At 35.7% G+C, this 12,468-nt stretch overlaps 1 protein-coding gene across 14 annotated transcripts in view; it reads right to left on the bottom strand.

Annotated features, from left to right (window-relative positions):
• The window catches only part of TCF4 (transcription factor 4), a 348,000-nt gene that overhangs the window by 28,999 nt on the left and 306,533 nt on the right, over positions 1 to 12,468 (bottom strand). For all 14 annotated transcript variants that reach the window (XM_012745438.3, XM_012745444.3, XM_012745439.3 and 11 more), the window contains 4 exons: positions 8,293 to 8,360; positions 7,083 to 7,161; positions 4,500 to 4,576; positions 1,683 to 1,886 (listed from right to left, as the gene is read on the bottom strand). In XM_012745438.3, coding sequence (XP_012600892.1) covers positions 1,683 to 1,886; positions 4,500 to 4,576; positions 7,083 to 7,161; positions 8,293 to 8,360 — 428 coding nt within the window. The remainder of the gene's footprint in view (positions 1 to 1,682; positions 1,887 to 4,499; positions 4,577 to 7,082; positions 7,162 to 8,292; positions 8,361 to 12,468) is intronic.

The raw sequence follows: 12,468 nt of genomic DNA, 5'->3' as shown, positions 1-12,468 counted from the left end.
TTTTAAAAAACCACTTAACCTACATCTGGTATTTAAGAACAAACTTCACATATTTATGAAAAAGACTGTCTCTGAAGCAATGCCCTGAGCGCATGTTACATCCGTTTAACATATGCAAAAGGAACACAGCTACAGAAATTAAACCATTTTTCTCTTGATTGAGAGCAGATATACAGAAATGGTTGTAAGTCACAGATCTGGCTTTTAATAAAGCCAGATTTCTTAATTAAAAGCAGTATTGTTTAAACATTGTAGTTTTAAAAAAAGAGCTGTACAAACGAAAAGCTCATATTATATGCATCCCAAGTGTATTTAACACATTACCTGAGGCCAGGCTAAATTAAAATCTAGACTTTCTTTTTGTCAATTCTTAGCAACTGCCGTGCACAGACAAATAATTTTTACTCAATGATGAATTTTTAGGGTAGAGGTCAAAGGAAAGAAAAAAAGATTTAACTTTGGCATTCAAAAGTATCTTTCCACATTTTAGAAGTGAGTTCACTGTTTCTATTTATAAACCAGTATTTTTGGTTTCAAATTGATTGCAGGTTTCAATATTATATCGTTCAGAATGGTACTCTTAATCTTAGTCTTTTATTAAGAGAAATTGAAAGGAAAACAGAAGAATACTATTGAGCAAGAACTTAAAAGAACTTCCTAAGAATTTGCACTTATTGTGTATTTCCTTTTGGAACCACCTTTACACAAGACATACTCAGTGAAGATGGAAAATAAGTTTTCATCCAAGCAACTTTGAAAGAGGTCAAGGACAAAATAGGACACCAAGGTGTTGGTGATCAGGCAGGAGTTTGTAAGGAGCAGAAGTACACAGAATCACTGATAAAGTTAAATTTCCACCCATGTGGTCACCACTTTAATGGTCATCACTTAACATTTTGTTAAGAAGAGTCTCTGAATCTTTGTAATCATCCAAAAAAAAAAAAAAAAAAAAAAAAAGAGAGAGAGAGAAGAGAATGCTCTCTCAAACCCTTTCCAAACTAATGGGCAAAACTGAAATCCCAATTATAAAACCAACAAATCTGCTTAACTATTACTGGAATAGAGACTTATTCATAAATAGGTAATGGTAAAGCTACTCTATACATTAAATTACACAGTCCTATGCCATGTATTTATACACCAAAAAATACAGCATGTATTTCTATCTATTGTATTCAGGATTGAAAGACATTATTTTGTCCTCTTAAAAAAAAATACAATCCATTCATATTTGAAATACTAGCGATGTAACATGAACTTAAGTTGTGTCTTTTGGTCAATGTCACCAAGATAGATAATTTCAAACACCAGCAATGACCCAGCAATTCACTCCTCAATGAAAATGTGTGTCCACACAAAAACTTGTACATAAATGTTTACAGGAGCATTATTTGTAATAGCCACAGAGTGGAATCAACCCAAATGTCCATCACCTAATGAATGGATACATTTAATGTGGTATATCCATACAATGGAATATTATATGACAATAAAAATGAATGGAGCTATAATATGCATAGGTAAATATTGGGTGCATTGTATGTTAAATGAATTATATCTCAACAAAGCTGTTTTGTTTTTTTTTTTTTTTAAAAAAAAAAACAACAAACCAGTAGTAGTATTTACTCCTAAAATTCTAATTCCATATGATAACTAGAGAGTCTACAAATGTCATCACTTACCATGAGCGAATGTCTGTTGGCTGAAAGAAGGCCGGTTCCATACCCTGAGCCCAGACCACCCATGGCTCCATTATGAGAAGGTCCGATGATTCCGTGCATGTCCCCGTGACTGCCAGGCATAGCTGTGGATGGGCCCACTGCATGATTCCGGAGAACATGAATAGCATCATCCAGTCTTTCTAAACGATCTTCAATTCGGCTTTGCTGTTGGTTAACAAACAATTTGACTTAGTTTGAAATGCATGCCTAAATTATATAAGCGAAACTTTAGCGGACAAAACCACACTTCGAATTTCTAAATATATGTCTCTAATAAAGTATATTGCCCTCAAAAATATTAAAAATAAATAGTATTGTTCCTAGAAACCTGGTGGAAAATGTTAATGTTAAAATTATAGTAACATATATATGCTATACTATAATATGCTTGAAAGAGATTTAGATTTACTAGAAGACAAAAACATTTATTGAAGTTAAAGAACATTCTGGCAGGTATTAGGTTAAAGAGCTTAAAAAATTAATAATATAAAGATGATCTATTTATAGTCTCCCAATTAAATTATTTTCTTGAAAGTATATTTCTTTGGTCTCCCCTGTGGCATGTGGTACATAAGTATCATCAAGTCAGAGACAGGTAAAAGAATAAAGATTATAATTTCTTACCGAGTATTTTAATCTGTGTTTCTTGCTTTCTATCTGTCATCAATACTAGCTTGTGTGTATCTATGTGTGTGTGCCTAAAAGCCCCAAAATGGTTATCAAAAAAAATTTTTTTTAAAAATTCTGTCTGAGACTTCAAGACTAAAGAATTACAAAGGCTTAAATCAATTGTTCACTGAGGGCTTTATTTGATTTCGAAGCCCCTACTCTGGTATAGAATTCACTACCTTATACAACTGAAAACCACCCAACCATTTTTTATACTTGCCTTTGGGATCCTAGTTTTTGGCAACTAGACAAGGCCTATAGTATAGTTTTTGGTGAAGAAAAAGGACATGTAGATACATATTCATTTTTTTCACTGTGATCAATAATGATATCAGTTACTACTTTCCAAAGTGTCCATTAAAATATACCATCTCATTGGATCCTCATTCCACATGTGGACAGCAGGCAGGGAAGACATTACTTACATATAGATGTGAAAATGATGCTCAAAGAAATCAAGAGAATTAATTACTCAGTATCAGACTGTCAGGAAATGGTAAAATTGGGGTTGAAACCCAGGTCTTTTGACTTTAAATCTAGTGCCTCTTTGTACTAGGTCTTGCTACATTCTGCTTTGATTTCCAATGGGCTGTGCAAACAGATGTACCAGCTCTATTGCATGAGAAAAATAATTTCTAATTATTCTATACTGACAGGAAGAATGTGTGTCTAATATAGTTAGTCTACGGTATGGTGCATTTTGATTTGGTGGGCTTAGGAGTTAAACCACCTCTCTAGACTGCTAGCTTTGCTACTTATTTGACCTTGGAAAAGTTAGGAAGCTTCTTTGAGTAAATGCTTTTTAACTTATAAAAAAATGGGAATGACAATATATACTTCTAAGTATAAATGTAAGCATGAATAGAAATCATACAGTGCCTATTATACTTGCTGGCTCCCAGCCTCTGGGTGGAGAGAGGAGTTTCTGCCTGTGAATCCCTTCTTGAGAGTTCTGAAGTCAAAGATAATTGAAGCTGCAGTTGCAGTCCACAACTGCAAACCTAATCTCCATGGTTCTACAGTCGGACAAAGCCTGGTTTTGAATAACCGATGGAGGTAAACACTAAAACCACCAGGGGCTATTTGGATAGTGGTCTGCAGGTGAACTGGGCTGATTCGTGCATACGTGTGTCGCCGTGTGGTTGCCTTTATTGGCTAAAACGCACAGCTGCATGATTCATGCACTCCAGCAAGGAAGAACACAACAGAGGAGAGCAAACCACCTTTGCGATTTTCATTTTTAGATTTTTCTTCAAGAGTAAGCCAAAAGGGAAGAAAGGGAATCCTGGATCACTGACAAGAAAACATTAAGTTAAATAGATCAATCTATGCCTTCTTTCAGGTTTCATTTCAATATATGGAGGAAAAAAGGAAAACTCAACCCTGAAGGACTAAAAGGCTTTTCCCACTCACTGCTGCTCCTCCCTGGTTGATTCATGTACAGACTGACTACTGCATAAACCAGTGCTGTTTCTTGCATATTTCTGGCCTCGTCCATCAGGAGTAGAGAAAGACTAAAGTGTCAGACACTGAATCATCATGTGAGTATTTATAATATTAATTATGCCCATGGAAATTTTCAGCTATTGCCTCTTGGAAGAGTAGGCATTTCTTTACCACTAATGATATGACTGGATTTCTATGAGATGCAAAGTGAATGAGGAAATAAACGGTAGACTGCTTCTTCAGAGATCAAGAGGAAACCTCCTATAAACCGGTTGTCCTGGAAAGCAAGGCAGAGGTATGCAGATCAAATGTTCTGACCATGCAGCTGAGCTGGAGCTCCAGCACTCTGGTATCAGGAAAGTGACTTCATGATTGACAGGGATCCTTCCCAGAGATGGGGAGGAGGCCATGATCCTTCCAGGATTTTTAATCTCTTATCTGATCCTAGATACTTAGAGCCCTGGGCTTCTACTGTAGTAGCATGTGGGTTACAATCCGCACACAGGAACAAGCATAGTCTAGTACCTCTGGCTTCAACCAAGCTTGTGTGTTTAATGTTGACCTAGAGTCACAACTAGCAAAAGTAAGAATCTTGAAGAGTGAAGTGGATGTCAAAAGAGAAGCAGGATCTGAAAATGGGTAGAGTGAGCAGATGAGACATACCAAAGAGTGTAAGGGTCCTTCATAATTAGGAGACGATGAGGCCTGTCCTCCATTTCTAGACCAAACAGCTGTGCCTGCTGATATTAAAATGGGAATTATAATTAGATCTACAGAAACTTAAAAACAAACTTATCAATATTCCTAACAGTCCTTTTACAAATAGCAATGCTGCTTCTCATTTAAACAGTAAGGTAAATGCATGTAAACTTCCCATACAAGAATTCTGGGGCAAGGAAAATATTTCCAATGTAAAATATGTAGACTTTACATAGACTCACAATTCCCTCAGGCTGCCTCCTAAAAGGGAACGTTTAACTGATTCTGAATTTTAGCAAGTAGAGTTCCTACTCTACCATTATAGAGTCAAAGTACTTTTAAGAGTACAAAGGAGGGGTTTTGCTGGACTTTCATGCAAGGCCAGTTTATATTAAAACAAGATTCCTCTCACCAATGGAAAATAGCTTTGCTGCTTGTTTTAAAAATCATCTTTAAGAAAAGATAAACCTTCCAAAACTTTTTAAGAAAATAAGATTAGTTAGCAGCTATCCACTAAGCCGGAAATTTAGAAACTCAATATAACAGTAACAACTAAGAAGTTTCTTCTGAAGAAAATAATTTTTTTATGATTCACTAAACTTGAAGGTAAAAAAAGATTCCTGTGAGAATACATATTGCATGTCTAACCTACAAAATAAAAACTGCTTTTAAATTTAAAATAATACACATTTAGTGTAGAAAAACTCAGAAAATACATAATTCAAAAAAGGAACAAATAATAGCTATGATCTCACTGAAGTCTCATGCCCCGACACTGTTAGCACTTTTAAAATCCATTCTTCCTGTCTTTTCTGGGCATGCATGTGTATTTTTATGCTAAATAAAAATAGAATATTTTGTTCAATTACTTTTCTTGACAGAATTTGGACAGAGCCGTCGGTGTGAAAATAGCAATCTGTCCCCATATTTGCATCTTCATAAAAGTTCTTTCTTCCTAACATGTGGTCTTCCATGATGCATTACCAGGACCCAAAAAGTGGCATCTCTAGCCTTGTTTCCGTGCCTTCAACCTAGAGCATGCTGCTCAGGTTAAGGGTGCTTGTGGTGTCTTCCTGAGTGATTGTGCATCTTAACTTTCCCTCCCATCATTAACCTGGGAGTGGACCAGCAGATTCTCATTCAAGCTCTGCTATTACTACTGGTGTAACCTCAGCAGATCATGCACCCTTTTTGGCCCTCAGCACACTCATCTGTAAAATCAAGGCATTAGACTACATTAGTTGTTCTCAAACTTTATTAGACCACAGAACATTTTTTTTTTCCAAATTAGAACACAGATGTAATTAGAGCTGTTTTGTTTGAAATGGGGAACTTGGAGTTCCACCTGCTCAGACTCTCCATCCCTTGTTGTCTCAAAAGAGGACACTGACACTTGAGATCATTTTTCAGAGCCTAAGTATCTGGTAGTGAACCAGGAGAGTACAATACTGAACTTGACTTTCCATTTCCATCCTGGGGAATGATTCATTATCCTCTGGGAATCATCTCAATTTCTTCCCAGTTTCAATGTGGTCTCTCTGGGCATGGACTTTAGGATCTAGCCACTCCTCTCTCTGTTCTGTGATCCTCCCATATCACGGAGGCTTGGAAAAGGCTGCTATTAAATCCCACCTAAGCTGTGGCCATCGCTTCTCGAAGTTTTACAGCAATCTGAAACCTCCCATTCTCTACTAAGGAACCCAGTGTATGCTGGGTCATGTGAACACTGCATGCAAGGAATACCAGATGGTTCGAGGACGCAACATTTAGGTAGGTGACTCCAGTATAAATTACTGTAAGATCAGGTTTCAATCAGGTACAGATTATTTTTTTTTTAAAGAAGCCACCTGTCCTTCCATAGAGCAGAGAAATGCAGTAGGCAAATGGAAACGTTTATATTCCAAGAGAGATGAGTCTCTTAAATGGATCTCTGAAAAGTTAAATGATTTACTGACATAGTTCTATAATTCATAATTATTCAGTTTGAAGCCATAGGTCATGCTGATCTGTTATGTTGTAGAGTAAAACATCCCCTTTACTCCACACAATTATTTCACAATGTACTTACAAAACTATAGCTTTCCCCAAACATTCCAATGGCATGTACTTTAAAGAGGGAATTCAGCAAACCCAAAATTCCTACAGGAAATGATCCATTTAAATAGTCTATATTTGGTGACCATATATTCTACATTCATATTCATGACTGTATTAACTGAGTTTATTCATCTGAGATGTTTTATTGGAGTCTGTTTTTCTGCTGTTGGGTGTTTTCTGCAGAACTAAGAAAAGATTCAGAAATATGTTTTCCATGTGCCCGTGTATTCTAAAAAGACCATTTAATTTTTAAGAAAAGGTTTGGATGTAAACGACTGTACTTTTACAGGGTAAACTATATCTCCCACCTCTTTCTATTTGTCTATTTAGGAATGTCATGTTTTGGGATTTTCTGGGGAGTGAGTTTTCAGCTTTTAGCGCAGGAAGTATAAGGGGCAAATCATTCTCATAAACTGTTATTATGATGAAATGACATTTAAAATACACTACCTGAAAGAGAGGGAGGAGAGCCAACAGGAGTTGAAGGGTTTGATGAAAAGCTGTTGTTAGTGTGATCTGGAGAATAGATCTTAAAACAGTGGGGAGAAAAAAAAAACAACTCTCATTCATTCAGAATAAACAATGAACATTTTCTAAACTACAAAATTGTCAAAGCAATTCACCCAAAACTTACAAGCAGTAAAAAATGCATTTAACGGTCAACAATAGTATCAATATTCTGAAATGGAAAACTTAACAATTTTTCAAAAGAAGAATTACTGCTTTGTATGGGATGGTGAGAAAAGAACAGGACTGGAGCGAGCAGACTTCAATTCTAACCCTTTGCCTACCAACAGCTGGCTGCGTGGCTCAGGGCAAGCCATGGCGATACCCTGAACTCCCCTTTCCTCTTCTACAAAGTCAGAGCATGGGCAGTATATCATTTTTGTTTTCCAACTCCTTTACTATGATTAAGGCATTTGATTCCATGGCAAGAGAAGGCCCAGATTAAATAAAAACTTTTACTTAGAGCACAATGTTAATACAGGTTGAACTTTTTTTAATGTTCCCAATAGTAAAGAAAAACCAAGTAAAGAGACAAAGTCTTAGAGAAACAAATCTCCACCTACATTTGTAAATGACTATGCTTAGCTTTTGAAGAAAATACCAGATATACTCCTTCTCAGGCAAATCAGGTATGCCATTTTTGCACTAGGGAACATGAAAGAAATGTTCAATTCTAGCTTCCTGGCAGTGGCTGGGCAAAGCAGAGAAGCTGAGTGCCCCAGGTGCCAACTATGTGACAATTTTTCATGTATCTCAGTTATTGTCCCAAATATCTTTTCCAAAGTGTTTGAGAACTGTCCTTTGCAAAGTCAGACTTAGTTGGCCAATGAGCGCCCATAGTGCTTTAGAGAAAAATAAGAAATCAAGACAGGAAATCTGTAAACCTAAAGGCCAGGAGAATATCTGACCATCCATAACAGAATGCAGCTTAGTATTACAGTGAGAAGACAAGATGAAAGAGACTATCCCACACAATGGATGCTTCAGAGCTTTCTCCTCCAATTTTCCAATGATCGTTATGCAAGAAAGCCAGCGCTTTCCAAAAATCCAAGCTATTTGCCATTCATTTTCTAAAACTCCAAATGTCCACTTCTGATTAAAGTTCATCCTTCTACAATGGTACAGATGGAGTCCAAAGTCAATATTTCCTCACCGAAGCAAGTGCTTTCCCTAGAGCATCTCCAGTCTGGGAGCTGCCTGCCGCCCCGCTTCCTCTGTTTGCTGCAAAAACAAAAGGCAAAATATGAAAACCAGGCAGTGAGACGTCTAACAATTTTCTATTCCTGGTCCATTTACTCACAATTTAATTGCATTTTTAATGCTAATTACAACACATTAATCTTTAATTAGCATTAATTTGTTTGCTGAGGTAGATGTCAAATATATTCATGTTACCTTTTTTTACAGATAAAATATAAACCTGACACCTTGGTTTAAAGATAAACTGGTTTACTTGCTATTACTTTCCCTCTTGCTGCTTAGGAGCAGCGAGTGGGGGATGGGAACAAGTGAGTATCTGAGGGTCACTGCTAAGTATGTAGTAGTTCCAGGTCTCTGGGGTCCACAAAGTTCAGTTTTTCTTTGTATTTTTTTATAGTAAATTGAAATATCTGCACGAATAATTTACACTTGTTTTCAAATAAACAAAAATTGGATACAGAGCAGAAAAGGGTGTTCCTCTCAGAGATCCAGTCAGTGAAACGAAACCAAAAAAAAAAAAAAAAAATCTACAACAGGTTTGGCTATTATAACTGGGAGAGAGAATATTTTTAATTAAACTTTTATTTGTAATTATTATGGGTACATAATAGTTGTATATATTTATAAGGTACGCATGATGTTTTAATACAGGCATACAATGCATTAATACTCAAATCAGGGAAACTGGGGCATCTATAACCTCAAGCATTTATCATTTCTTTGTGTTAGGAATATTCTGATTCCATTTTTTGAGTTATTTTAAAGCATACCCTAACTTATTGTTAATTATAGTCACTTTGTTGTGCTATCAAATACTGTTCCTTCTATCTTAACTATCTAACTATATTTTTGTACCCATTAACATTCCTACTTTATCCACCCACCCCCCTCCAGCTATCCTTCCCAGCCTCTGGGGTAATCACCATTCAGAAAATATCTTTAATGTTTTAAATAACATATATTCTCCACATAGTTTAATCTGTGATCACACTAAAAGAATTTGAACTGTTATGCTACTAAAAGTCAATATGGTCTCCAATTCCAGAGATAAAATAAGTCTATATATTCATGAAGTTTATCTCTACCATCTTGAACACTGGTATTTTTATCTACAAAGTAGATGAACAAAGAGTACTGTTAATAAAAGGCATATATTCCAGTATATAATTCAAAACCAGATCTATAAAACACATATCTTTTGAGGGTATCTTGCCTAGTAAATAAGTGGTTAAAATAGGATACTTGGTGTTCTTCTGAGGTCTTTAGAACTAATAGAATGCCTAGAATTTGGGGTATGTTGCTTTTGTTATGGCTTCAACATTAACAAGTAGACACAGTATTTAAATAAAACCTAGTGAAGGTCCAGGGGAAGATACTTTTCACTACTTTGTGAAGTAAAAAAAGGAAATCTTAAATGAACTGATGAATGCAAGCAACACTTTATTGCAGACACATAATTTTAAGAATTTTCCTGCCCTTGGACCAAGAGAGTCTTCTTTCTAGCAAATGTGTTATCCTCATTTTCCAGACCTGTAAAATGCAGTGGTAGAGTCAGATCTCCAGTGGCCAAATTCTCTGCTTCTCCAGGTCATAATTTCATTTTCCTGACCTCTGCTTAGCAAAGATTATGCTTGTTATTTTCACATACTTACATAGACATGTCAGTTAGATAATCTTTTGGTATATGTTTTATTTGGTTCAGAAAACCCATACCCATATTCATTTGTTTAATACTCAAATACTGAAAGAAAGCTGGTAAATGATATAAGGAGGAACACAATTACCTTGTGACAAAACAAACTTTTGCACATCACAAACTTATTAAAAATACATGGGTTACTAATACTTCAGATTCTATGTACTACATAAACAACATTTTTTGAAGTGACTATCTGACATCATACAATTGGGTTAGTGGAAGTAACTTAAATATCAAGTGTATTAAAAGTATTTAATATAAGACAAAAGGTAACAAGTTATACCTAGTATAAAAATGAGAAGAATTTCTAAATTAAGAAGTTCTTTGAAAACTAAAAACAAATTTTTAAAGAGAAAATAATAGAGATGAGAAAATACAGATAGCACTAACATTTTTTCCGTATGCATTACCATGGTATCTGGGAGCACTTATCTGGTTTTTTTTTTTTTTTCTAGAAGCAGTATTTCTTTTCATTATTATATATCTAAAAATTAAATTTACCAGTCAAAATAATTTGTGATATCTGCTTGATTTGAATATAGATCTTTATAAAATAAAAATTCAGAGCCACACTGGAGAAAAAAAAAAAAATCACATTATCTAACTAAAAACCTAAACCAAAAAAGAACAAGATATTGTTTCAATTACAGATAAAATTTGCTACAGTAATACTTTTCAAAAGATTAATTCTTCCTTTGAACAACTTTAAAATGAAGATAATAAATTAAAAAAAAATTTTCATGAAACCAAATTATTGAAAACCAATAAAAATATTTTAGGAACACTTAAAAACTAATTGCATATAGCATATATCATATTTTAAAGAAGAGACAAAATACGATCATTCTAATTTCTTTAATACTATACCTTTCTAACTTTCTATCAGTTTCTATTTTATACAGGGAGATAAGACAACGCAGGAAATAAATCAACTCCTTACCTCATCTTGTCATGAAAATATTTCAGGAAACTACAAAGGCTACTCACAAAACCACTGATAAGAACAGACTATTTTTTAACATGAAGCCATTTACCTTGCAACAGCTGGGGAGCCTAACCCAAGGGCTTAAATTTCAAAGCGGTTTACTGGGGGCTAGTTCACCCTTTCACTTGGAATGCCTTTTGTTCTGTTCCAGGAAACACTGGAGAAGACACATTTTCAAGATTCCCTCAACATGTTAAGCTACATGGGTTCTTCTCTTAAAGATTTCTCTTTTCATTTGTGTGATGGATATATCAAAGGGCGCGATCAGAGAGTAAATATATTTGTAATGCCCCCCAAAAAATGCATCACAAATTTTTTTTTTTTTGCATTATGAAGTGGGTCCTATTTAGCAAAAACTGATCAAATCTACCTTTTCAGCTTTCACGTAACAGGACTTGATCACTATTGGAGGCCTAAGTTTTTGTCAAGTCATATTATTAGAAATGATCAAAATGTCCAAGAAGCAGAAATAAAGATGAAAACTATGACCTTTGCTTGATAAAGACTGTATTGCTTTCTTACGTTATTTTGGCTCAATTTCTCTTGCCCAGGAGAAAAAAAATAATCCATCTTTAAGTAGAGCTGTAACATAAATATGAGTGGAAGATGAGCGATTATTAAGAGGAACTTCAATTTTGTAGGAGGATTTACTGCCTGCCCCCCAAGTATTGTGCAGAGCGCTTGAACACAGGTGGTGTTGCTGGCTAGAAGATGAAGCAGAAAAAGAGCTTCATCTCTCTCTCTCTGTTTTTTTTTTTTTTGCTGTTGTTGTTGTTGTTTTAAATAAAGCAAAGGTCAGAAGATACTATCTTGGGCTACAAGTTGGATCACCTTCTCTCTTAGTCTCAGCTTTGGGGAGAGGGCAATTCCCATTAGAACACACCCTTAACACTGGGATGAATGGTGCCTGGGGATCCGCTACTGAAAATCGGAATCTGGAAAACATGTTCCCTCTTTACAACACACCCAGAACCCAAGGCCGAGAACATACCATGAAGGCATCAGAGGAGTCACTGCCTGGGAGAATCACATGTGCTTTAAAAATAGGTCTTCTGAGCTGTGTCTGAGTGACCCTCATGTTATTAAACGATCAGAAGCAGCACAGCAATGCCACAAGTTTGTTTATAAAGATGACAAAAAAGGGAACACTTCCAGCGCTCCTATTACAACCATCTTAGAACGAAAACTCCAATATATTCTACTACACACTAATTTTTACCAGGAGGGATTCCTACGCATCTGGGGGGTGGGGGTGGGGGGGAGTCAGGCTTCCTGACCATGTGCAGGAAATGGATGAGAAGACTTAAATCAAACTAGTTTACTGTTCTCCATTGGTGGTCTTTGTAACTAAGATGCCCTGACACTGCTGGATAAAATTCATATTGCTCTTACGCTCTCTGCCTGCTCATCACCCAACTGCATCTGAAGGCTCCAGATTCTTGTGA

This window comes from Microcebus murinus, chromosome 17, assembly GCF_040939455.1.
Source record: "Microcebus murinus isolate Inina chromosome 17, M.murinus_Inina_mat1.0, whole genome shotgun sequence".
NCBI classification, from domain to species: Eukaryota; Metazoa; Chordata; class Mammalia; order Primates; family Cheirogaleidae; genus Microcebus; species Microcebus murinus.
The sequence above is the reverse complement of the archived record's forward strand: the minus strand, read 5'-3'. Positions and strand labels throughout refer to the sequence as shown.